The 26299-nt window shown below is 61.8% G+C and overlaps 1 protein-coding gene and 1 long non-coding RNA gene across 5 annotated transcripts in view; one reads left to right on the top strand and one right to left on the bottom strand.

Moving 5' to 3' along the window:
- Window positions 1–13614: 13614 nt before the first annotated feature.
- LOC131511142 (uncharacterized) lies at window positions 13615–18931 on the bottom strand. The gene is made up of 3 exons (XR_009261345.1): window positions 18031–18931; window positions 16385–16902; window positions 13615–14119 (listed from the first exon to the last, which is right to left on the bottom strand). It is a non-coding gene; the product is annotated as an uncharacterized LOC131511142 (long non-coding RNA).
- Window positions 18932–21257: 2326 nt separating this feature from the next.
- The window catches only part of NFIC (nuclear factor I C), a 63426-nt gene continuing 58384 nt past the window's right edge, over window positions 21258–26299 (top strand). For all 4 annotated transcript variants that reach the window (XM_058728970.1, XM_058728974.1, XM_058728971.1 and 1 more), the window contains exon 1: window positions 21258–21572. In XM_058728970.1, coding sequence (XP_058584953.1) covers window positions 21273–21572 — 300 coding nt within the window. In that variant the 5' untranslated portion in view covers window positions 21258–21272. The remainder of the gene's footprint in view (window positions 21573–26299) is intronic.

Genomic DNA, 26299 nt, shown 5'->3' with positions numbered 1-26299 from the left:
GTAACCTCTGCCCCAGTGTTCAATGCAAACACGTTTTCACGAGATTCCACCTCTTGGAATATATCTTAAATGTCTGCAAAGACATGTGTGTGAGCATATGCCTCTCAAGCTCGTTTAGAGGGGCAGAGGGCTGGAAATAACCAGAATAAGCCGCAAGGGGAGACTAACTTGAGGAAACCGTGGTCTGTGCTAAACAGTACGGCAGGTCCTCAAAGCCTTAAAAAAGAGAATTACTACATATATGGTATATTCTATACCCAGCAATTTCACTCTGGGTCTTCACCCCCCCCAAACCAAAAGCAGGTTCTTGGGGACATACTTCCACACCCGTGTTCATAGCAGTGTGATTTACAATCTGCCAAAATTGGAAGAAATGCAAGTGTCCATCGATGGGTAAATGGATAAATACCGTGTGTCCATCCAGACGCCGGAGTATCAGTCAGTCTCAGGAAGGAGGGACGTCCTGCCACCTGCCACCACGTGGATGGATCTGGAGGTCACTGCGCGTGGTGACAGGAGCCGGACGCGGAAGGACACGTCCTGCGTGACCCCGCCCACAGGGGGGTCCCCCGAGGAGTCCCGCTCACAGAGACAGAGAGTAGATGGCAGGGGGCGGGGAGTCCGTGCTTCACCGGACGGAGTCTCGGTTTGGGGAGATGGAAAGTTCTGGAGACGGATGGCGGGGGCGGCTGCGCGGCAGCGCGAGCGCGCCTGATGCCGCTGAGCTGCTCAGTTAAAAGTGTTACGATGTCATAGATTATGTATAGTTCACCACAATTTTAAAAATCAACTGTCGTGCACCCATGCAACGCGCCCCTGCAGCGGTGAGCAAGCTCCGGATCTTTCTGTCTAAAGGCTGCAGTGCTCGCAGTGCCCACGAGAGGGCAGCACGCGACCAGCAGACCCGCCTTGGTGCTCGGCTCTGGGGCTTGTCGTTTGGGTGGTGGTTTTCTCCTGTTCCTTTTTGTGTTCTTTACCTATGCATTTTCTATCCCTTCTTCTCTTTACCCCATTTTTATCCTTTATCCCATTACCTTCCCTCCACGGGCAAACGTCTCCAGCGTTCAACGTGCGGAGGCGCCTGGGTGGCCCGTCGGTCGGGCGTCCAGCTCTGGGCCTAGGCTCGGGTCATGATCTCACAGTTCGTGGGTTCGAGCCCTGCGTTGGGCTCTGCACTGGCAGTGTGAGCCTGCTTGGGATTCTCTTACTCTCCCCAGTCGTGTGCACGCATGCGCGCTCTCTGTCTCAAAATGAATAAGCTTACAAATACATTAAATATATATATATATATATATATATATATATATATATATGAACGGATGTTGTGTTCTTGAGTCTGATGTGTGTAGGGTAGGCTGGGAAAGCTGGGAATTCAGGCGGGATTTCTTTATGGTCTTGAGGCAGCATTCCTTCTTCCCCAGGAACCCGGTCTTTGCCCTTAAGTTCTTCAACTGATTGGGTGAGGCCCACCCACATCACAGAGGCCCATGTCCTTCACTGAAAGCAACGGATTGTGGGGCGCCCGGGTGGCTCAGTCGGCGAAGTCATGATCTCACGGTTTGTGAGTTCGAGCCCCGCGTCCGGCTCTGGGCTGACGGAGCGGAGCCTGCTTCGGATTCTGTGTCTCGCTCTCTCTCTCTGCCCCTCCCCTGCTCATGCTGTCTCTGTCTGTCTCAAAAATAAATAAATGTAAAAAGAAAAAAAATTTTTTTTTTTAAGCAACGGATTGTAACCGCGTGTGGATGTGATGGCACCACAAGACACATGGGTGGCCTCATCGCCACAGGTGTTTGACCGAACGGCCGGGCACCACAGCCCGGCCAGGCGGACACATGAAACCTGACCAGCACAGGCTGGATTCGATCCACAGGCCGCGGCGTGCCCACCCCTGTGTATCCGTTTCCCGGCCCCTTGGGGACCAGAAAGGGAGTGACCCGTGGTTCTGAGGCTTCCAGCCCTCAGTCAGGTGTCCGCCCGGGGGTCTCATGAGGGCCGTCAGAGGGGATCAGCTCCAGGCCTCCCTGCCTGGCTGGTAGACGCCCACCTTCGAGTCCCCGCGGTGTTCTCCCTCCTGCACCTCTCTGCCCACCTTTGCGGGGCACGAGACACCAGGAGTACGGCTCAGGGCCGCCCCGGCGATCTCGGTTGTAGCTTGATCACGTCTGCAAAGCCCCTGTCCCCATTGGGGCTCCGAAATATGAGTTTGGCGGGGGGGGGGGGGGGGGGACACAACTGGCCTCCCAACACCCGGTGGTAAATGTGGTTGGCCCTTTCTCCCCGCTGTATAGTATTCCCTCGTGTGAACGTACCTCCCCTTTTCATCTGTCCTGAGGTGGGTGGGCCCCCCAGGCTGTTTCCAGGGTGGGGTTCTCCCCAGAGCCACCCGGTTGCCCCCCCCCGAGGCCGTTGATAGAACCCCTGTGTTCCCCGCACGGGCTGCAGAGCTCGGGTCGCCCTGGTGGGTCTATTTGATTCCCATAAGCATTTTGTCACCCCCTCCCCCCCGCCCCGCTCCAGGATGCCATCTGTGAGGCCGGGACTCTCCTACTGCGCAGCTGACAGGTGGGGAAACTGAGGCTCGGGGGAGGACAGTACTCTGAGTCGGGGAGGGGGAGGGTGGAGGCAGGATCGGAAGCTGGGGCAGAGTGACATGTTTTCGGTGGTTCGATTTCTCTCCGTTAGTCTAAGGCAGGAGTCGTACCCCTTCTCTGTCAAGGGGCCAGATAGGCAGTGATTTCGGGTTTGTGTGCGAATTGGGGTTGCCATGGCAACACAAAAGTGGCCACACGATCGCATGTAAACAAATGGGCCTGGCCATGTACCGATAAAACTTTATTTGTGAAATCAAGTGATAGGCCAGACTTGGGCCCTGGACTACAGTTTGCTGACCACTAATCTAAATGCGTATGAAGCTCCTCACTGGGTACTGAGCCCTGTTCCAGGCACTGGAGATCTCGCACGACAGATCCAGATCTGTGTGACCACGACAGATACGACAGACACGTAAACAGATGGGATAACATCAGACAGGCATGAGGCTGGGGAATAAAGCAGGATGGGAGGAGGGGGGCAGGGGGGAGGGGAGAAGGGAGGGCCGGAGAGAATGTTCCTGAAAGATGAGAAGAAGGCAGCCTTGAAGACATTGGGGAAGGTGTTTCAAGCAGAGGGCACAGCCCGTGCAAAGGTCCCGGGGCAGGACCGGGCCTGGCATGATGGAAGAACAGCCAGGAGGCCCGTGTGGCTGGAGCAGAGGGAGCTCCAGGGCGAGAGGGAGGAGGAGAGGGCAAGGAGGGGAGGGGGCAGGCCGTGTGGGGTCTTGTGGGCCACGGGGAGAGGAGATCCGATTGTATCTGAAGGGCGATGAGGAGCCATGGAGAACTTAAGAGGCATGTTTCACGGATGGGGTGGGGTGGAGGCAGGGGTGAAACCCAGGAGGCCAGGGAGGGGCTGGCGCAGCATCCAGCGGGCACATGGCTTCGTTTCCAGCCCCTCCATAGAGTGGAGGTCATGTCACCCACTTACACAGCAAAGCAAGAGGCCACGGGGTGTCCCCAGCCGAGGCAGACGCCAAAGGGTGGGAGCAGGAACTGCGCAGCGGCGCCCGGGGACACAGGGTATGAAGCAGACAGCGTGGGAACCCCGAAGGTTGAAAGGGCCTGGGCAGGACCCTGTCCCGCCGACCTCCCTTCCCGCTCTCGGGTTCTGTGCCAGCCACGGGGAGGGCCCCAGAAGAGGCTGCCCTCCCCCCACCCCCGGGTCCCGCTATTGTCAGGGGCAGGGTTTGGAGTCTGGAGACAGGTGGCCGAGAGGGGACCAAACGGATGGTGGGGTGGAGCGCTCGGGGCAGGGGCGGGGGCACCCTGTGGGACCGTCCGGGGCGTATCTGGGGTCAGGGAGCCTCTGCTGTCCCCTCCCCGCCTCCAGGAACGCCAGACACCTGCCGGGGCCAGGCTAGGAGCCGGGACAGAGTGACTTCCGGCCACTCCCTCGCCCGGTCCAGCTCCCGGCTGGCAGAGGGGAGGCCGTGACCTTTCTCCCAGATCCCGGAGCTGAGTAATGGTGACCGGAAGAGTAACTCAGCCAGCCGGGTGGCTGCAGCGCGCCCTCGGGAAGGAGGGTGCACAGGCTCGGTCCCCAGCCCCGATGCTGGAGGCGAGGGCCGTGGGACCCGGCTGAGGGTCCTCCTGGAACACAGGCCATGCCCCACGCCGCACCCACGCTCCCCGCGGCGACACTGGCCACTCCCCGCGCCCGGGCTCCCCGCAAGGCTGATGGGAGGGTGCAGAAAGAGCCCCAGGCACCCCTGGCTAACCCCCCCCGCCCCCCTGCTCCTCACACCTCGCTCCAGTGTCCGGGAGGAGGAAGTCAGCACCTTGGCCAGGAGCCTGCACATCAGGGGGTTCTGGGTTTAACCCCCCAGCTCTGTGGCTGTGTTGCTGGGTGACCTTGCGCAGGTGACCCCCTTCTTGAGGCTCGGTTTTCCTCCTCTGGAAAATGGGAGCTGTGAACTGGGCTCCATGAGGCCCCCGTGCGGTAGGGATCTGCCACTGCAGAGCGTGGTCCTGAGTGGCTATCCAACACACACGAACGGATGGGCCGCTCGCTCCCAAAAGCCGCGCGGGAGGGGTGGGGGCGGGGGTGGGGTCTCCTGGGTGCCGGGTCCTGTTCTGGACGCTGATGACAGCGGTCAGCGGGACACGCGGACGAGCGCAGTGGCCAGGAACGCTGAGCACCGCGCAGCGAACAGGCACGATCCTTACATTTGGCACCGTTGTGATCGCGGCGGCTGGTACACGACTAACCCAGCCCTCCAAGGCGTGCGATTATTTAGCGCCGACTGTGGACCGCGCTCCAGCCGCGTAAGGCGGCAGGCCCGATTCCCAGAGGACGAAGTGAGGTCGCGGGTCGGTGCGAGGCTGCAAGCCGGTTGTGCAGGCAGGGCCTGGGAGCCGGTCTGCCAGGTGGCGTGCTTCCGGGACCCCACCCCCTCCCGGGGCAGAGCTGGCACCCTCCCAGCGGCACCTGGCCCTCCACCCCGAGCTCCCCCAAGCGGGGGTCGAGGTGGGCGGTGGGCCCCCCCCCCCCCCCCAGGGCTGCCTGGGGAACGCCAGCGCCTAATCCTGGCTCAGGAGGACACGTTGTACTAGGGATTATATAAGCCGGCCTCGCCCTTTGTTTGTTTAATTCTTTCAGGCCTCGCCCCCCCCCCACCCCGCCGCCCCTCCCATCCTGCCACTCTTCAATCACCCTGTTCGTGGGGGGCTGGGGGTGGGGTACTTGGGGCCTGGCCTCTTAAAGGAGGAGGGTCTGCAGCCCAACCCACACTCCCGCCTGCGCCCTAGCCACCCCCTTCCCCCCCCCCCCATGAAGATCCAAGCGGGGCCTCTGACCCCCGAGACCAGGTCCAGATGGGGTAAGGGGTGGGGGCTGGGTAGGCTGCTGGAACATATCTGAGAGAGGGGCGCATGAGGGCCCAGAGCAAGGGCACCAAAGTCAGGCTCTGGCCCCGCTCGGACCCTGGCCGTGACTCTGCATCCAGAAAATGGGGGTCCCGAGGGTCCCGACCTCCAGGCCGTTGCCGAGACCATGCAAGGACCGTGCGTGGCGTGGACTAAGTGCTCACTTAGCACAGGCTGTTCGCTCTTATTATGAACCCCCAGAGTGCTGACGCCTCCCCCCCACACGCACCCCGGGGGGTGGGGGGCGCACTCGACCCCGGTGGTCCTCGCTAGGACTCGGGGTTTCCATCTGTGGAGGGGGGAGGCCGGCACCAAGCCCCCCACGGCACAGCTTCGGGGCAGTGTCTCCAGGGAGGTCTGGGCTCAGGTCTCCGCTCCTTCACCAGCTGCGCCATCCAGGCCACTCTGCCACCCGGTGTCCCCGTCTGGGACGCGGGGATCGTGCTGGCACCCCCTTCCCCTCGGGGCTCCCCGAGAGGGTTAACCGCATTCAACCGTAGAAGGTGCTTAGAGCGAGCGCTGGACACATACGCACATGCGCTAAATAAAAGGAAGCTGGAACCGAAACGTAAGTAAATAAACCAGCCCCATTGGCCAGGCGGGCAAACCGAGGCCGCGGTTCACGTGGATGCCAAGGGCAGGGCTGGGAGCTGGGAACCTAAGTCGGCTGCCTCCGCCCCCACCCCCCACCCCCACCCCCACCCCCGTGGTGCCCAGTGCAGGAGCCAGGGGGTCCGGCCCCAGCTGGCCGGATTCAGACCCCTGCCCGGTGGCCTCCAGCCAGGAACCAGGCTCGGTCAGATGGGGCCCGGATGGGTGGCGGTGTCGGGGTGCCCGCCCCCCCACCCCCACCCGGCCGCCCCGCCCCTCGGCACAGCCGGAAGTCGCAGTGCCAACGAATCTCTCCCTCCGTAACCCGCTTCCTGCCGTTAGGGACCTACCTTGGCTGCCCGCCCCCACCCCCTCCCCTGCACCCCGGTCCCCGCGGGGGGCAGAGGGCTCGAGTCCTTCACCCTGACGCTCCCACCCCAGGGGAGGCAGCCCCCCAGGTGGAACAGCCGCCTCGCCGTGTCCAGGGGCCCGCCAGGCTCCCCTCCTGCCACTCGGCGGGGACACGGCTGGCTGGCCGCCTTCTCCTTGCGGCAGGAAGGGCAAGGGCGAGGGGCAGGGAGCCCCCCCTGCGCAGATCCAGAGAAGCCGGCCTTGTCTGTGCCCCAGAAGGGAAGCGAACCTTTCAGAGCGGCTGCGGGGGTCGGGGTTGGGGGTGGGGGGGTGGTGATGCCCTCGGGCTCCTAAGAGGCCAACCCGGCCCTGCCCGGGCAGGGAGCGTGGGGGCTCGCGCCAAGGACGACAGGCGCAACCATCCCGGGGCTGTGCCCATTTCACAGATGGGGAAGCAGGCACGGAGCGAGCATGCTGCCTGCCCCAGGCCACGCGGTCTGTAAGCAGCAGCAGGCTTTGAACCCCCGAAGGCCCGGCTGCCGCGGTCACGGGGGGCCAGGGAAGGAGGCTTTGGTGGGGGCTCTGAGGGGCCGGAAGCCACAACGGCAGCCCCCACCCCACGTTTCTGCCCCAAAGCGGATGGCCTTCTCTTCGCTGGGGCGACCCCTGCCAGGCTCGTGAGTGAGCTCCTCCTGGACAGACGGGGAAACTGAGGCCAGGAAACCAGAAGCGGCCGTCCCCAGTTCCCACACAACGGGGGGAGATGCCTAATTTGGGCACCAATGGGGGACGCGGAGGCAGCGTCCCCAGGCCCCGTATCTTCCAGCGGCTCCCTCCCTGGGAGATCCTGGCACGCCCGGGCCTCAGTTTCTCCATCTGAAGGGGGGTGACGCCAGGGAGATGTGAGCGGGACTCCGAGGCGGGCCCGGGGCCGGCGAGTGTGGGCAGGCCCTCGAGTGCCAGGCGGGGCCCGCGCCCACACCCAGGCGCCCACGCCCCGGCGAGAAGGGGCTGGGCGAGGCCTCTCCCTGCCTCCCCTCCTCCCCCTCGAGGTCTGGGCTTGACTCCGGCCGGCCGGCCGCACACTCCACCGCCTTCTAGACGTCCCCGAACGCGCCAGGCTCCGCCCCGGCTCGGGACCTGTGGGAAGTCGCACAGCCGGCAAGCCACAGCGTCTGGAGACTCTCAAAGAATTCAGGGCGCCAGCTCTCTGCCGGCCAGGAGCCCCGCCACCCGCGGGCGGGCGGCCACACCTGCCTGGGCCGCCATCTGCCGCCCTCTTCCAGAAGTGGCATCGCTCAACCCGCCCTTTGCTCCGCGCCACTTTCAAGGGTGTGAAACGTGTCCGGAGGGGGAGGGAAATTGGGCAGATTTCCTGCTCCACTGCGCTCCCAGCCCGGGAAGTCCCGCCAACGGTCTAGCCGCGGTCTCTCCTGCCACTCGGCCGCCCCTCCCAGCTGTTTGGGGGGTGGAGCCCAGAGAAGCCCTGGGAACCTGCCTGTTGCACGAGGCCTGGAACAGAAAAGCGCGGCCCTCTGGGCCTCAGTTCCCCACCTGCGAAATGGGGCGATAGGGCCACCTCCCGCACGGGGCGGCTTCGAGGGTCCGTGCAGTGAAGGGTGTCAGGGATTGGGCACAGGGTTTGATATTCCTGTTACGACGCGAGCGAATAAGTGAGTCCGTCTACACCCCATGCGGCGCCGCGCGGTGCATTCAACCACCACCAGAGCCCGGGTTGACTAACGAGAACAGGCACGGGCTGTGGACGCGGGGAACGGCCCCCGGGTGGGCCAACAGGCGGCGCCCTTCCAGACAAGCGATGGGGGGGCTGGGCCCCCGGGAGCACGTACCGCGCATGCTCTGGGGCAGGCCGGGGCGGGCGGGGGGCGGGGGCACGTACAGCGGTCACCGCGAAAGGGACCGAGCCCCGGGCGGGACCCGGCCTTGAGGTGGAGGGAGCCTAAGTTGGCCTCAGGTGCCAAGTGTGACCCTGGGCGGGTGCCACGGTGTGCGCATCTGTGAAATGGGTGCGTAGGAACGGCTGCGCCGGACCCGCGCGTCAGAGGGGTGGGCGGCGCCCGGCACACAGTAGGTGCGCAAGAAACGTCCAGCCTCAGGAGCACCCGGGGCAGCGGGGTCGGCGTGTGAGGCTCAGAGAGCCGGCCCCCGCCGCGGCCTCGGGCCTCCGCGCCGTGCGGGGCTCCGGGCCCGCCCCGGGGAGGGCTGGGCAGTCAGCACCCCGGCCGTGCCTGGGTTCCAGGAACCGGCCGAAGGAGCCCAGGGCAGGCCGCTGTTGCAACATCGGAGGGCGGCGTGCCGGCGTGCCCGGGCAGGGCCGCCGCCTCGGCCCGCGGGCACCGCCGGGAAAGAAGAAGCGACTCAGAAGTGGGCACCGGGACAGGCGGTGGAATCCCGGGCAGGGCACGGCCGGGCGAGAGGGAGGGCCGGGTGGAGACTGCGCCCCGCGGCGCGGCCTATCCGGGGAAGCTGGGTACGTCCTGGCCAATGGGAGGCCCCGGCGAGTCAGGCCACACCCCCAGGGGGAGCCCATTGGCCCGAGGGAAGCGCTAGGGGTGGGTCGCTTAGGTCCCTCTAATCCGGCACCTCGCTCCCTTGCAGCCGTCCTTCTGCTGGGGCTTCCTAATATGGGGGCGCCGAGGGTTGCTGTGAGGGGGCACGCTCAGGCCTCGTCTGTGCTCAGACATGCGTCCCTGGGCTCTCCTCACCTCATCAGAGCCAGAGCTGTGCTTAAAAGTTCAGTGAGTCATTCAGAAGCCACGTGAGAGGCTGAGCGGGTCCGGGCAGCAGGCAGAGCCCGTGCAAAGGTCCTGGGGCAGCGCCGGGCCTGGCGTGTGGGAGCAACGGCCAGGAGGCCCGGGTGCTGGAGCACAGTGAGCGAGGGGCGGCCAAGGAAGGGACGGGGCGGGTCCTCCCGTTGGCTGCGGACAGGACAAAAGGAAGCCATGGAGGGCTTTAGACAGTGGGGAGACGTGACGTGCCACCTAGAGGCTGTGCGGTTTGGGGCAAAGTCCTCTCCCTCTCTGGGCCACAGGCTCATCCATCACACGGGGGAGCGACAATACCTCCTTGGGGAGCGATGCGAAGAGAGGCTCCGGCGAGGCGGGCGCACAGCCTCCGTGGGATCCAGCTCTCATTGGCTCCCACCCGAAAGAGGGCACGCCCCTGGGTCGTGGGTCGTGGTCCCCGGGCTCCCGCCCTCGCCGCCACAGTCCGTCCTCCGCACGGCGGCCACCAGAGGGCGCCCCCGAGCACCCGAGTCAGGCCCGCCCTTCCCTGCCCACAGCCCTCCAGGGCTCCCACCTCTCTGGGAGTTAAAAAAAAAAAAAAAAAAAAAAGCCAAGTCCTCCCCCACGGCCGCCAGGGCCCTGCACGACCTGCTCCTGTCCCCTCCCTGGTCTCGCCCCCTCCCTCGCTCACTCTGCACCAGCTGCACACGCCTTCTTGCTGTTCCTCCCAGGTGCCAGGCCCATTCCTGCCCCCGGACCTTTGCATGGACTATTCGCTCTGGCACCCTCTCCCCCCCCCCTCCCCACCCGCCAGACATCCACATGCCTCCTCCCTCACCTCCTTCGGGTCTCAGCTCTTTCAAGTTGTACCCCCCAAGCCTGACCCCGCCCCCACCTCCCCTCCCTCTCTCCCCCAGCATAGTGTTTCTCAGCGACCCCGCCACCCGGCACACGGTTCATTCCACTCCCGGATCTCACTTACCATCTGTCTCCCCCACTGGATCATCAGCTCCATGAGGGCACAAATTTTGACTTTGTGTTCCCTGCTGTATCCTCGGTGCCCGGAACAGCCCTTGGCACACAGCAAGTGCTCACCAAATGTTGATGAATGAATTCGTGAAAGATGACTAGAATTATCCTTAGGCTGCCCCTCCCCCAACCCCCAAGCTCCAGCTCGCCTCTGTTCGCCTTCCCGTCCTCCCCCACTCACCGCCCCCCCCTCCCCCAGCCCTAGGGGAACCCCAGGGGTTCATTGGGCTACAAGAGGGAGGAGCAGGCCTGGCAAGGAGAACCAGGCGGGGCGCGGGGGTGGGGGTGGGGGGCCGTCCATGTGATTTCTGTTTGAATTAGAGGTGGGGAGTAAGGGAGGCAGCCCGGGGTTGTGTTTGTGGGAAGGTTCTGTGGCCTGGCGAGGCCTTGCCAAGGGGCTGGCTGTTGGACCTCGGTTCTGGCCAGTGCCCGAAGCCATCCATCCCGGTCCCCGGGGAGCAGAGGAGACGGATCCATGTGGGCGTGTGGAGGCAAGCGTAGGGGTCTCGAAACCCTACCCAGCCCAGAAGCCCAGCTCGAACCAAGGGGGTTAGGTGGCTGAGGCCTGGGCCAGCCCTCTCCTCCCCCTCCCGCTTCGGGCCCAGGCTTCCTGCCCCTGAGCTCCAGAAGCTCTCTGCCAACGAAACCCCAGCCAGCGCTGAGGTTCTCAATGATGAACAGATGGTCTTAGGTCCAGGAAGGGTGGGGTGTGGAGCTGAGCCCTGGAGGGGACCAGGGGTCTCTGGAGCAGCCTTGCTGCCCTCCTAGGGGGAAACCGAGGCAGGGAGTCCCTCCATGCCTCTGTGCCCAGGGTGGGGGGCACCGTCCGCAGAGGGTCCCCTGGTTTGCCCACGTTGCACTTGGCAGAGGACAGCATGGGGGAGGGCGGAGACCCGGGCCCTCTGCCAGGTCAGATTCCTCCCGGCAGCGGTTGGGGGGGGGGGGGGGGGAGGGAGAGGTTTTTTTTTTTTTTTTTTTTTTTTTTTTTTTTCCAACAGAATCAAAAGGAGGAGAGAGCTGTTGGCAGGAAGGAGGGATTGGAAGGAAGCCTAGGCTGGGCTCACCCTGAAAATCACACTCCCGGCCTCACGCCTGGCGGCTGGGAGTGGGGGTGGCGGGAAGGGAGTTGGGAGCCTCTCATCATCCACCGCATCCCTGCATTTTCCAGAAAAGGGGGCAGCCTGCTCAAAGGACAGCAGACACGGCCTTCAGGGCCCCCCCTCCACCTCCCCCCGCCGCTACGGCCCCTCCCCCACTGGTTACTCAACATGCTGCCTCCACACCTTTGCTTGGGCTGTTCCCTCCCCCTGGGACGCCCTTTCCCTCCATGGCAGAATCTGTCTCCCCAGGCCACCTTGGATCTGGTCTTCCTGGACCTCCAGGAAGGGGTGCCAGGTGCACACCTGAGGCCAAAACACACAAATCAGGAGTAACAGTGACCTTGTCTTTATGGAAACACAAGGATTCTCAGGGCGCCTGGGTGGCTCAGTCGGTTAAGTGTCGACTTCGACTTCGGCTCAGGTCATGATCTCGCGGTTCGTGGGCTCGAGCCCCGCGTCAGGCTCTGTGCTGACAGCTCAGCCTCGGATTCTGTGTCTCCCTCTCTCTCTGCCCCTCCCCTGCGCGCGCTCTCGCTCAAAAGATAAACATGAAGACGAATTAAAGAAAGAAACACGATGGTTCTGTTGGTTGTGGATTGTTTGAGTCTTGACAAGATTGTGTGATGAGATTAGTTATCTTGAGGACTGGGTTTTGGGTGCCCCCCTCCCTGCAATGTTACGGCCCCCCATTAAGTGCCTCGCCCTCATTTTGGTTCTCAGGATCTGGAGCCTCGGGGAGGGCTCGGACAAGGCCAGGAATACAAAGAGGCCCGAAGTCTGGCCCTCGCCCCCGGAGACAGACCCCAGAGAGGCAAGAGCAGTGATAAAGGGGGCCCTGGGCACACCTAGGCTGGTTGTTGGGTCCCTGTGCACGGAGCGTGCAGGGACATCCTCGCCTGCCGGGTCCCGGAGCCTGCCCGAGGGAACGTGACCCCAGCAGACCTGGTCACAGCAGCTTACCCACCGTGTGACCCTGGGCAAGTCACTTCCTTCTCCCAGCCTGAGTACTGCCTCTTGCGAGAAGAGCAGGCTAATGAGGGTTCCCCTGCCTGCCCCCAGGCCTGGTTTTGCACCAAATGGGATAATAGCCGGAAAAGGCTGCCTACACAATGGAAGCCGTTATTAGGGCTTCAGGGCCACCTGCGGGCCTCAATTTCCTCATCTATAAAATGGGCGTAATGATACCTGCTACTGTTTAACCTCCAGGGCTCTCGAGGATTCAAAGGGTGATTCTGAGATTTTGCAGAGGGAACATCTGAAGGCTGAACGAGTTCTGCTAAGGTGGGGACAGTGGCTTCTGTTGCAAAGTCTGGACACCCTGACCCCCTGCAGCAACACTGAAAAGGAGAAAAAGCATAGCAAAAAAAAAAAAAAATCATCTAATACCATTGTTGCGATTGTGATCTCTTTCTTCATGGTCTGTCCCCCCTCTGCCCCCACCCTTGTTTTTTCCTGGCCTATTTCACAGCCAAGAGCCACAAGGTAAGACTGTCCGGGGGTTAGGCTGATGGCCCCTGTGAGCCAGACTGTCCAGCTTTAAACCCCAGACTTACCCCCTATTGGCTGTGTGACCTTGGGCAACTCTCTCAACCTCTCTGTGTCTGTTTCTCCATCTATACAATCAGAATGATGACAGGGGAGCCTGGGTGGCTCAGTTAGTTGGGCGTCCCATGCGGTGTCACGGTCGGTTGTGGGACTGAGCCCTGTGGTGGGCTCCACGATGGGCGTGGGGCCTGCTAGGAATTCTCTCCTCTTCCTCTGCCCCTGCCCCACTCAAGTGCTCTCTCTTTCTCAAAAAGAAATAGAATGATGACAGTGTCTTTCACATGGAACAGTAGCGATGAGTCAACGTGGGGATCAGCAAACTACATTCCAGGGGCCAGATTTGTGCGTGTGCAGCGGGCTCCCCCCTCGGGGCTCGATCTCATGGCCGAGAGATCACTCACGACCTGAGACGAAACCAAGAGTCGGAGGCTTAACCCACTGAGCCACTGAGGCACCACTGGTCTTACATTTTCTTTTCTTTTCTTTTCTTTTCTTTTTTTTTTTAACGTTTATTTATTTTTGAGACAGAGAGAGACAAAGCATGAACGGGGGAGGGGCAGAGAGAGAGGGAGACACAGAATCGGAAGCAGGCTCCAGGCTCTGGGCCATCAGCCCAGAGCCCGAAGTGGGGCTCGAACTCACGGACCACGAGATCGTGACCTGAGCCGAAGTCGGACGCTCAACCGACTGAGCCACCCAGGCGCCCCTGGCCTTACATTTTCTAATGGTTGGAAGAAATCCAAAGAATAAGATTTCGTGACAGGTGAAAGTTATGTGACATTTACACGTCGGTGTTCATAAATAAAGTTTTATTGGGACACAGCCCGTCTGTTCACATGCTGTCCCTGGTGGCTTTTGGCTTTCAAGCGACAAGGGCAGAGCTGAGTAGGTGCATCAGGGACCATCTGGTTGGCAACGCTGAAAATATTTACTCTCTGCCTCTTTACACAAGTTTTTGACCTCTGAGTAACTTTGAATAGTGCGGGACACAAAGGGAGCTTGGTGCACTTGTCCTCGAGATCATGACCTGAGCCGAAGTCGGACGCCCAACCGACTGGGCCCCCCAGGTGCCCCTGTTTTCACATAACAGACCCTTCTCCATGATTTGCTGCCCACTGGGTCCTGTTCTAGGCACTTGGCAAGCGTGAACCTACTCGATCTACAGCTACTCCGATCCCGTTTTACAGACGGGTAAACTGAGGCTCAGATGGTTGAGGCGACTGGCCCAGTGTCACGCTGCCAGAATATGAACCCAGGTTGGGTGGCTCCTGTCTGTGGCTCGCCTGCTTCCTTATTCCTTGAGGTAGAGACCCAGGAGGCAAATCCTTGTGTCAAAGGGAGACAGGATGGAAAGATTCTGGCTGTTCCCCGGCCAGTTGCTGCCCGTGGATGCACATGGAAATCACTCAGGGCCAGCGTGGGGTTTGATGCTCCAAACCTAACTTCGGCCTCCCAAGGGCAGGCTCGGGAGTCTGACTTTTGCTGGGACAATTGGCCATCCCCGCCAGATAGGGGAGCAAGGATCCCTGCTCACAACCCAGATGCAGCGGCTGTGCCCCGGACCCCGAGCTGTTTCTCTCTCCTGGGCCTGGGGGGCGTGGCCAGCAGGGTTCTGCTTATCTAGCTCCCGTGCCCTTTACCCCTCATGTGCCCACTGCCTCCCCCCCCCACCTGCCCTGTCTGAAAGGATGCCTCCACACTTCCCGCTTGTTCAGGCTCGACCCCCCCAATGGGAGGCAGCTAGAACCCACCCCCCCCACCACCAGATCCCTGCCGGTGGGCATGTGAAATGGTGCCACCACTTTGGAAAACAGTTCGGCACGTTCTTGAAAGGACACACACCCGCCCCCATGGGATCCAGCCTTTCTTCTCCTCCTGGGTCTTCACCCAGGGGAAAGGAGAGCGGGCGGCCGTGCACACACTTCTGCACGGATGTGCTTGGCCGATGGCCCCTTCCACGCCCAGACATTCGCCAGGAGGGCCGAAAGGGAATGTCTGGAAGACTGCGCCCAGAGGTTCTCGAAGCTTTATCTGTAAATCAACACCGCAGGTGGCCATCGGCAGGTGAGGCAGATAAACCAGGGTGACCCATCCAGACGGCGGGACCCTAGCCAGCGATAAAAAGGCATAGGTGACCGAATGGCCGAACCCCAAAATAATTATGCTGAGCGGGGCGCCCGGATGGCTCAGTTGGTTGAGCGTCCCTTTGGCTCAGGTCATGATCTCAGGGGGCGAGAGTTCGAGCCCCACATCGGGCTCTCTGCAATAGGACAGAGCCTGCTTCCGATGCTCCGTCCCTCTCTCTCTCTGCCCCTCCCCTGCTCGTTCTCTCCCTCTCTCTCTCTCTCTTGAAAATAAATAAACATTAAAGAGACTTATGCTAACATAGAGAAGCCAGACACACGGCCGTGCCCATGGGTTTACTGCTCGTCCGGGGCTGCTTTGGGGCTACTGGGGCAGAGTTGAGCAGAAAGGGACTTGGGGTAATTAGCTGCAGAATGGGGCTAGACATGCCCCCCACGTCACCGGGTCAGTGCCTGCAGCTTGGCCCCGTGTGGCTCTGGCTGTGTTCTTGCACGAATGCTGGAAGTATGTCTTCAATGATTCAGCGGTTCGGGTTTGCTTTCTGCTTCCCTTCCGTCACAAAGCATCTTGGACCTCAGTTCACGTCAGCGCTGTGATTGAGCAACCCTGGGGGGGGTGTGCGTGTGTGTGCCTGTGTGTGTGATTCTACTAACTATGTGCATTTATGTGTTTAGTTACTTAAAAAACATATTTCAGACATACGCATATAAATACACAAACATGCATCGTATACTAAATCATAGTATATAATATATAAACGCATCTACATTTCATGTTATACATTTTACATGTATATATAATACATACCAGTATATTACATACATATATATGATTTGGGGGTTTTTTAAGTAGTTTTTTTCTTCTCTTTTCTTAATGTTTATTTTTGAAAGAGAGAGAGAGGAGGAGAAGGAGGGGCAGAGAGCGGGGACAGAAGATCTGAAGCGGGCTCTGAGCCATCAGTACAGAGCCCAATGCAGGGCTCGAACGCAGGAACTGTGAGATCATGGCCCGAGCCAAAGTGGGACGCTTCACCGACTGAGCCACCCAGGCGCCCCTATATGATTGGCTTTTCCAAGCGGATTTTACAGGGCTCCTGGGTGGCTCAGTGGGTGAAGCGTCTGACTTGATTTGGGCTCAGCTGCTTGGGATTCTCTCTCTCCCCCTCTTTCTCTGCCCCTCCCCTGCCCTCTCTCTCTCTCTCTCAAAATAAATAAGTAAATAAGAGGGGACTTTACAAGGCCTTTGATCCCTCTGAAACTTTCATTGATTCAACAAATATTTCTTGACCACCTACTATGCAGCAGGAGCTGTTCTCCGTGCCCGGGACAGAGCAGTGAATCACCCCGATGGACATCCCCGCACCCCCTGCGTGGGGCCACAGCTCCCTCTGGCACGTGGCTCTGAGCTGGTGCTTCCGCCGTTTGCTTGGGCTTCAGATGCTAGAATGAGTTCAATCCCAGTCCGCCCCATGACTTACCGTCGTCATCGCTCCATTTATCAGTAAATTTTACAGTCTGCTCATGGAATAAACACCCGCCAACTGAACACCACCTGGATAAACAGAATTTTAGCAATAACCCCATCCTGCTCTCTGACTCCTCTCCCTGAAGTAACCCCACCCCGCAATCTGGAATTGATCCCTTCCCCCGCTTAAAGATAACTCTGTCTCAAATGGTTGTGACCCCCAAAATAGCATTTCCATTTCAAGTATCATAACTTCATAAAGAGACTATCATGCTGGGGCACCCGGGTGGCTCGGTCGGTTGAGCGTCACCGCACCCAATGTCATGTTGTTGGGTCCCTCCATGCTGTTCGCCTGGGGTGGGAACACGGCCGGGCTGCTGATTAATACACCTGTAGGTGAATTTCCCACAGTGCACCTCTCCCTTCTCCCAGCGATGGGCACTTGGCTTGCTTCTGGGGTTTTGCCTTCTTCGCAGGGCAGTGATCACTGTTCCCGGAAGCAGCGAGCAAGGGCTCCTTGTGGAGACGTACCTGGGAGAGGAAAGGCCACGTTATGTGGCACATGAATATTCAGTGTTGTGATGCACGTCCGTCCGTTTTCCAAAGCGGTTGCAGAGTGGAAGAGGTCCGTGTACTCACAGGCTCTTGGGCGTTTGGTGTTGTTGGGCATTTTAAAGGTTGTTTTGAGAGAGAGAGAGACAGAGAGAGAGAGAGAGAGACAGAGAATCCCAAGCAGGCTCTGCACCGTCAGCTCGGAACCCGACACAGGGCCCCAACTCTCGACCATGAGATCATGACCTGAGCTGAAACCAAGAGCTTAACCGACAGAGCCACCCAGGTGCCCCATGGAACTTCATTCTTTTTAAAGACTATCTCGTTTCATCAGGAGGCTGTGCCATTATGGGTAGCCTGCGTTCTCCACAGGAGCAAAACTGATCCCGAGGGGACGGGGACGGGGGCGGTGAATAAAATCTTCTTCTTCTAATGTACAAAACACAGATCTACATACAGTAGGAAACAAACATGCAGTATACCTGTGGTGTTAAAAGTGGGTGAGAGATGGGGCGCCCGGGGGGCTCCGTCGGTGAAGCATCCGACCTTGGCTCAGGTCATGATCTTGTACCCCGTGAATTGGAGCCCCGTGTTGGGCTCTGGGCTGACGGCTCAGAGCCTGGTCGCCACTTCAGATTCTCTCTCTCTCTCTCTCTCTCTCTCTCTCTGATTCTCTCTCTCTCTCTCTCTCTGCCCCTCCCACCCCACTTGTACTCTCTCCCTCCCCCCCCCCAGTCTCTCTCGCTCTCCCTCTCTCAAAAATAAATAAATTTTTTAAAAAAGTTGATGAGAGATGATTAGGAAATAAAAAGTCTAAAACAGCTCTGGGGTGCATATAATGAAAACAAGGGCTGAGAAACGCCGTATGGCCATTTTCACAAGCATACCGCAATGGCATCTTCAGGGGCACGAATACGTCGTAGAAGTTCGCGATAGACTCCCAGAAGTTAGACCATAAGGTCGAACCTTGTCTTCGGCCTCCGCCGCGCATGCCAAACGGCTCTCCCGATTCATACCCACATTCACCTCCAAGCCGTTTATGAAAATGCTTGTTTCACCACATCCTCACCAGCACTAGCTTTTATCAGTTTAAACATCTTTACCTACTTTCTTTGATGAGTGCCAAAGCATACGGCGTTTTCTTCCTGTTTGTTATCCTCTCTTTGGTCTGCGTGAGGCTGGACACCTTTCACGCGTTGACGAATCCCTTCCGTCTCCCAGGAATGAAACAGAGTGAAAGAACTTCAGGCCAAACATCTGGAGGAAGGGGGGGGCTTTGCTCCACAGTGGCAGAAACTCAGCTCAGCTGTGTCCTACGGTTATACAGGAAGCAGGAGGTGATGGTCTGAGAGATTCTCATCCTATTCAGATCACAGAAGAAGCTGAAATGATGCGATTCAGTCAGGAAAGCATCCTCTGGACTAGCTGGGTGACCTCAGGGACCTATCTAAACCTCTCTGAGCCTCAGTTTCCTTATAAAACGGAGATGGAGTTATAGGGCTGCTACGAAGGTAACTGAGCAGGCTCACATACAGCACTGTTCCCACAGCCCAGGGGTGGCCTCCTGGGGGAAACGATGGGTGGGGGCTCCGTCTGTGCCGCCCCCGGTTGTCCCCTGGACCCCAACCCCTGGGATCTGGCTGCTATCAACCCATTCCCCCCCTTCCTCTCAGGTACCTAAGAGGGAGGGACAGAGGACTCAAGCTGGGGATTAACAGAGGCAGATTAGAGATGAGGAAGGAGGGTGGAGAGGGGGAGAGAGACGCAAGGAGGGTGGGGGAAGGGGTCGCTATCCCCTTAACCCTTCCCTTGCCAGAACCAGAATAGGCACCCCATTTCCTCCGGCTTCAAGTTTGTGAGAGGCAAGGCCACCTGCACAGCGTTCCCCTCCCCCCAGCGGAGCGCCCTGGAGAAGGCGCCAGGATTAGGGTCCTCGGGCTCCGGACATGCCGGTTGACCAGGGGAAAATGAGGTGCCCTCTCCGGGCCTCAGTTTTTCCCTTCTGAAAACCTACGAGAGTGTGCAGATGGGATGAGACCTCAAGCCTCAGAGTGGGTGCTCCCGGCCCGGTGGAGATCCGCTATGTGCGGGCCGAGGCTTACTGAGCACCTACTATGTAGGCAGGGTAGTGTCACATCTCGTTTGCTCGAGATTTCCCAGCCTCTGGGATGCCCAGCGGCGCGCACAGAACCGCAGAGTCAACTTCCAGAAGCCCCCAGAGTCAGCCATGGCTCCAGAAGGGCGGCCCAGGGCCCGATTCTGGTCGTGAGATGCCGCCTGCCCCCACCCTCAACCCTGGCGTCCTCCCTGGGGGAGCTGGGAACCACTTCCCCAAAGGGGTCCCTGAACCCCGGAGCCCCCAGTGCGGGGGAACTGGGGTCGCAGGCACAGGGAAACCCGGACCGAAGGATGATAACAGAATCTTCTCCACCCACCGGGCTCGGGCGAGACCCCTCCCGTCGTCCCCCAGCTGCGCCAGACGCAGAGCAGGGGAGGGGGGGAAGGGGGCGGCGCCTGCTCTGCGGCGGCCGGAGGAGGGGGACTGCGGGAGAGCGCTTAGGGGTGGGGGGGCGCTGCGGCACCGCGTCCCAGCTCTCGGCTGCCCGCTCGGCAGGGGCGGGGGGGGGGGGGGGGCTGACCCTCCTCGGCCCCGCCCCTCCCCCTCCCCCTCCCCCATGCAGAGGCACCACCATTAATCCTGACCCGGGGAGGGGGCGCCCGCTCACCCCCACCTGTGAAGCCGCCGGGCGCGCTCCCCGACCCCGCCCCGCTGGAGCCCCTGCGGGACCCGCAGGGGACCCCCGCCCCCCAGGTCTGTCGTCCTCGGTGTCCGAGTCTCTGTCTACGTCCCCATCTGTCCCGTCTCCCTCCGCTCTGCTTGTTGTGACTGCGTGTATCCGGGACACCTGCACTCGCTGGTCTGGGTGGCTGGCGCAATCGCCGGGGGGGGGGGGGGGGGGGAGGGGTCCTGGGGTGGGGGTGCAGGTCAGTCCGAGGCCCGGAGTGTCTTCCTAGGGTTGTCAACCTGGGCGAGCGTCCAGGTGACACCCTACAGGCTGTGAGTCTGTGTACGGGACAGCGTGGCGGCTGTGGCTGTCTGGGTGACACCCGCAGGCTGTGAATATGTGAGTCCCCGAGCGTCTGGCTGGGTGACACCCGCAGGCTGTGTGAGTCTGTGTTCGTGGCAGCCCGCAGGGGCTGTGCGTCCGAGACACCGCATCGGCTGCCAGCGCGGGTCCCCGTGTGTCTGGATGACACCGCAGGCTGTGTGTGTCGTGACGAGTGTGTGGGTCTGCGCGCGTCGGAGTCGAGGAGGCCCGGGCCGCGAGTGTCCCCGAGCCCTCTGCGCGCGCGCGCGCGCGTGTGTGTGTGTGTGTGTGCGCGCGAGCGCGCGCGCGCCGCGGCGAAGGTGGGTCCGCGTCCTCCGCAGCCCGCCCGACCCGGGCCCCGCGACCCGCCGCGGCGGCCGCTTGCTCGGCCTCCCCTCGCGCGGGGCCGGGCCGGGGATGGAGCCGCAGCCGGAGCCGCCGCAGCCGGGGCCCGGGCGCGGAGCGGCCTGAGGCGCGGGCGGCGCGCGGGGCCGGGGGGAGGGCGGGCCGAGGGGAGGGTCCTGCGGGCCGGGGGGGCGGGCGCGGCGCGCCCCCCTCCCTCGCGCGCTCGCTCCCTCCCCCGCGCGCCCTCCCTCGCCGCCTCCTCCCGTCGCCTCCGGCCCCCCCTCGCCGGGGACCGAGCGCGCTCGCTCCGGCGCCGGCCTCGCCTCCTCGCAGCAGCGCCATGGTACGTCGCCGCCCCCACTTTCGTTTTCGCCCGGGGAGTTTTTGGGGTGGTGCGTGGGCTCCCGGCGAAAGTTGCAAGGTCTGGGGGGGCGGGGGGCGGGGGCCGCCCGGGGGAGGGGCTCCAGGCGGGGACCCCCTCCCCCCCACCGCCCGCCGCCGCGGGACCCCCGCCCGCCGATCCGGCCCCCCCCCCCCCCCCGGCTGGGGGCGGAGCTGGCGCGCGGGGCGCAGCGGGGGACCCCAAGTGGGGGGCCCCGGGCTGGCGCAGCGGAGTTGGCGATGAGGGCGGGGCTCCCGGGAGAGGGTCCCCCCCCCCCACCACCCCACACGCACACACACACACACACACACACACACACACACACACACACACCAGACCCGGCTCCCGCCTCCTCCCTGGCCCGGCCGCAGGCGGGAGGGTGCGGCCCGGAGCGCACGACCCCCGAGCGCGCAGCCCGCGGGGGAGAGAGGGCCGAGGAGGGGGCGCCCGCCCCGGCCGTGCGGGGCGGGGGTCGCGGCGGCCCCCGCGGGGCGCCCCGGGCCGGGCGAGCGCCGCGCGCCAGCTAGCGGAAAATGGCCGCTGCGGAGAGGGGCGGAGAGCGCGCAGCGGCCGCCGCCGGGCGCCTTGAACTTGGAGCCCGGCGGGCGGCCGCGCCGGGCGCCGCGCGGGGGCCGCCACCCGGCCTGCTCCTGCGGTGCTCGAGCCCCGCCCCCGGGCCGACCCCGGCCCCTCCACGGCGCGCGCCGGGTCCCAGCCGGGAGGGGTCGCCGGGTCTCGGCCCGGCGCGCCCCAGGCCCGCCAGCGTCGGTGGCTGCGCTCGAGGGTTCCGGTGTCCAGTCCGAGGGCGTCGGGGGCAATCCGGCGCTCGAGGGGTGCGTGCGGGGGCTTCTGTGCTCCGGGACGGGTCAGCACGGAAGCCGGGAGTGCGTCCGCGTGTCTGTATGGCTGGGTAGTCCCGCCTCTGTGCAGGGGTCCGTGGGTCTCGAGGCGTCGAGTCCTCTCCTTTATGTGTCTGTGTGTGTCTGCGCATCCACGTGGCTGTGCGTGTTGTGTTGCGTCCGTGTTGGAGCATTGTGCGGCTGAGGGGTAGTGTGTGCGTGTCTGGGTAACCGTGCGTCCCTGTGGGAAGGTGTCGTGAAGCCGTACGGCGGAGTGTGTGTCCCCGAGGGCCGCGATGTCCCTGGGTGACCCGTGGGGTGTCCCCAAGTGAATGTGTGGCGGTTAGGGGGTTGCCGGTGAGTGGGGAACTTCTGTCATGTGGCTGCGTCCCCGGGGACACTTGGGTGTCTCTGTGAGCGTGTGATTAGCGCTGAGTGACTATTCCTGGGGATGGGTCTACACTCTCCCTCGCCCCCCCCCCCCACTTCCTTTTTTCCTGTAACCGGGATTGCTGAGTGAGGGACGGGTGTTTCCTCTACCGTGCCAAAGCCCTGTCCCCTCATCTCACCCCCCCCCACACACGGTCCCCTCCACTTCCCCCTGACTCGGGGTACGCCACACGCTGTCCCCAGGTGGTCCTGGCTTGCGATTCGGCGCGAGGTGGCGCCGGGACACGATCACACGGTGGCGGCGGCGCCTTCTCCCGCCAGGGGCTGCGCGTGCGCGGGGACCTGCCCCGGAGGGAGGCGGGGCGGCGGGGGTCCCCTGACTCCGCGGGCGGAGGAGGTCCCGAGGGATGGCCGGTTACAGAAGCAAAGCGCGCTGGGCCAGGTCGGGCTCAGGAGAGTTGGCCAAGGACACCCCCTGACCCCCCTATGCTGGGAGCCACCCCCCCCCCTCCGGCCCTGCCTCCATGCATTTGCCCCCTTCTAGGCCAGACCTGACGGGCACAAAGTGTTGTTTTCCCCCCTACAGGGGAATCCCCGCCGCACCCCCACCCCCACACCAGGGAACTTTATATAATTTTCTAAATATAAAAGCACCACGGCCAGACCGGAGTCTCTGCCTTGTTTCTTTGAACCTGCATCCCATTTTGGGGGGGGGGCTGTTTGGGAAGGGGTGAAAGGGCTCCCCCATCAGGGTCACATAGTCTGGTCACCTTCCCACCTGCTGCCAGTCAAGCCGGGTCCTCACCCTCCCCTGCGGCTCTCGCTGCCAGCCCCCAGACACGACACTCCCGGGGACACCTGGTCTGCCCTGCCCAACACCAGCCTGTCCCACGGGTCGCCTGGTGCAGTGGGACACATCTGTGCAGGACCATTCGCACACCCACGCCCGCCACAGCCTGTCATGGTACACAGTTGGCGGCCATGGGTGTACATGACCCCCGGCACCCAGAAAAGCACGTGCAGACCCACACTGACCCTCGCGGGCACAGGCACCTGTGCTTGGGAGGGTCGAGGGACAAACCGCCCCGCCTCCCCCCACCTCCAGGCGGAGCACCGGGCTGGCCCTGGGGAGGGGTTGATGGGGCAACCATGGGGGAGGAGCTCAGGTGTTGGTGTGCCTCGGGCCACTGCACACGTGTGTGTATGTGTGCATGTGTGTGTGATACGTGAGAACCTGTGTGGCACGGCGTTCTGTGTCTGTGTCCTAGCCTACCTTCACGTGAGACCAAAGACCTTAACATCCCTTCTAGGACCTCAGTTTCTTCTCCGTAGAATGGGGACACACACGGGCCGAGGAGGGTGACCCTGTCATAGGTATGCGTGGCCAAGGCCTGGCGCGGTGCTGGGCCCTCTGTTCTCTGGGCGTGGTAGCCATGGAGTTACCTCGTGGGCACCTATGGTCCCTGCCTGAGCTGCTCTGTGAATTCCACTCCCTCTTTAAAAAGTTTGCTTTTAGTTCCACAAACCATCGCTGGGCATCTCAAGAGGACACACAAGTGTCCCAAGTGAAAACCAGCCTTCCTCACCATCCCTCCCTGTGCGGGACCCCACTCCGGGGAAGAAGCTAGATTTTCGTTCAGCCCTGCCTGACCCGTGGCACAGGTGAACAAACACATAGTCTCATAAACTGATGCTGACCTATTTTTAAAAAACAATCCCAAATGGGGTGTTCAGTCTACCTGGCGGCATTTACAGCCGGGGGGTGGGGGGAGGTCTCACCCGGGACTGCTGTGCCCCAGGAGACACTGGACAATGTCTGGGGACACCCGGGGTCGTCGGGACTGGGGGAGCACGCTCAGTCCTGAGCTGGCCCGAATTGTTGGCGTTAGAGACTGGCATAGGGCGGCGGTCCACAGACTTGTGCATCCGTGTCAGGGACAGAAGACTAAAGATGGATTATAAGGAGGGCGCGTTATTTCATTTTTTAGCCACCGAGCTAAATTGTGCTCCGGAGGGCCAGGAGCTAAACCTGCCCCCCGCCCCTTCTGGGCCTTGGAACAAACAGGTCCAAATGCACCGATTGCTTTGGAAAGAAACTCAGGGCAAGCATTTGCTGGCTCACCAGGGTAGTTCCTACCCTTCGCCCTTTTTCACTGAGGGCAAAGCGGAGGGACACAGGGGAGTTTAGCTGCTGGCCCAGGAGAGGCAGACCTGGCCGCGACCCTGCACGGTAGCTGGCCTGCTGTGGACCCACTGTGAGCACTGCAGGACCCCTCCGACCCGAGCCAGAATATATAGACATGTGACAGTTTGCTGGTGTCTGTGAACTGGCAGAAGGTTCTAGCGTCTTCCGCCACTAATGGCGTCAACGGTGGTCACACAGGTGACCCCAGGACCCCTATCTCACCAGCCCCCCTCCATGCGTCCTATACTGCTGCCATTGTACAGATGTGGAAACTGAGGTTCCCAGAGGGGTAGTCTTGTGCTCTTCAGACTTCACCTTGGAAAGGAGCTCAGCTTGCTGGCAGGGCTGGGAGGAGGGGAGCCAGCTGGGAGGACGCTCTGAAGTCAAGTGTAACTTTTAAGTGTCTGTGACTTGGGGATTCTGGGCTCTATGCGTTGCTAGCCATTTTAAAATAATAAAATACTGCTTTATGTTAGGTTGGCGTTCGGATTCCTAGACGCCTGCCCTCCCCCTTCATCCTGGGGTTTTAACACCGCCCCCCCCCCCAGCCGCACAAGGGGTTTTTAAATAAAATATTTGCGAAGTGCTCATGATGTGCTAAGCACTGTTTGTTTGCATGACAGACGCCCGCCTGCAGCGGTGGCCCCAGGAACAGGCGTTCTGTAGGAACCCTCCTCCCTCCTAGTCCAGCGCCGGGATCCTGGGCGAGTGGCTTCCTTCCTCTGGGCCTCGGTTTCCTCCCCTGTAACACGGGACGATAATAGGGTTCCTGGTACCTTCCATGCCCCTGGGCACGGGACAGCTGCCCCAAGTTGGCTGGAGGGTAGCATTTGGAGTCAGGACACTGCGAGAGACAAGTCAAAATCGCCAGGCTTTCTAAGAATGTTTCGGTGCACATTGGGTAGAGGTTCAGGCTAAGTGTCGATATGCTTATGCCCATGGACCCCACGGGGGAGGGGCGGTGTTAGTGCAGTTTACAGGGGACAACGCCAAGGGGCAGAGCGACACCTCGCCCTAGGCTGTGGAGTGGGAATAGGAGTTTCAGCCGTGGAGGCTGGGAGGATTCAGGGGGTGAATGGAGAAGGGTTGAGGTCATGGTCACCAGGTGCCCTAGGGGCTGACACTGGAGGAGGGCAGGTCTGTGTCCAGTTATTCTAGAAGGAGAACAAGGGAGCTTTAGCGATGTAGGGGCTGAGGCCAGGTGGTCTGGCTCCAAGCCACTCACTGTGCCTCAGTTTCTAGATCCGTGAAATGGGCACACGGCTGGAGTGCCAGGAGAAATTGCTGGGCACCCAGGGAAGAGGCTGCAAGGGTCCGTCTGGCCAGCCTTACGTTCTGGACACATCCTCCTGGGATGTTGAGGAGACTAATGGGGGATGCCAACCCCTCCCCCCCTCCGCTCCCCCCCTCCCCACAGTTCCCCTTTGGTGCTAACTGGAAAGGTGAGAGCAGATTCCTGGAGGCTCTGGGTTAGCTGGGAACTTTCTCCGGCTGGTAGGTGCAGGGAGGTCACTTGGAGCGCAGCCCCTGTGCCCGGGCAACTGCAGCCCATGTCTGGCTCTCAGGGGAGCAGGGGCAGAGGTGCCGAGGGACCCCCCTCTCCTGCCATGCACCCCGGGTCGTACATCTTTAAGGGGAAAGACGCGCGCTGGCGCTGGGCCTCTGCACACGTCACTTCTTCATTCTTTCCCTCCCCCCCCCCCCCAACTTGGCTCTTTTCTCCAACTTCCCGGCCAGCGCGGGGAGGGTTGGGGGGGGGGTCTTAAAAATCCACCTCCGGCCCCAAAGTGTCCAGCAACAGCCCAGCACCCCCTCCCCACTTGGCTCGGGTGGGCGGTCCTGGGGGACCCGTGGCGGCCGGTGGGTCCCCGGTCCGGTGCCGGGGACCAGGGCGGCTCGTAATTCGTAATAATAGCAATGATGGGGGTTCATGGGGCACGCGGGGGGGGGGGAGCGGGGGGGAGCGGCTTTCCTTCCCCGCTCGCGCTCTTTTTTTCCCTCGTTTCTTTGAAAGTTGGATGTTGAGAAGTGGGAGGTTCGGGTGGGAGGGGAGGGAAATTGGGGGGAGGGAGGGGGGAGGTTGCCAGAGGGAGGAGAGACAGAGACACGGAGAGACAGAGACGGAGGAGGAGAGAAGGAGGGGGGA

This window comes from Neofelis nebulosa, chromosome 4 (assembly GCF_028018385.1).
Source record: "Neofelis nebulosa isolate mNeoNeb1 chromosome 4, mNeoNeb1.pri, whole genome shotgun sequence".
Lineage (NCBI taxonomy): Eukaryota > Metazoa > Chordata > Mammalia > Carnivora > Felidae > Neofelis > Neofelis nebulosa.
Note: the sequence above shows the minus strand (reverse complement) of the source record. Positions and strands in the feature narration are given on the sequence as shown.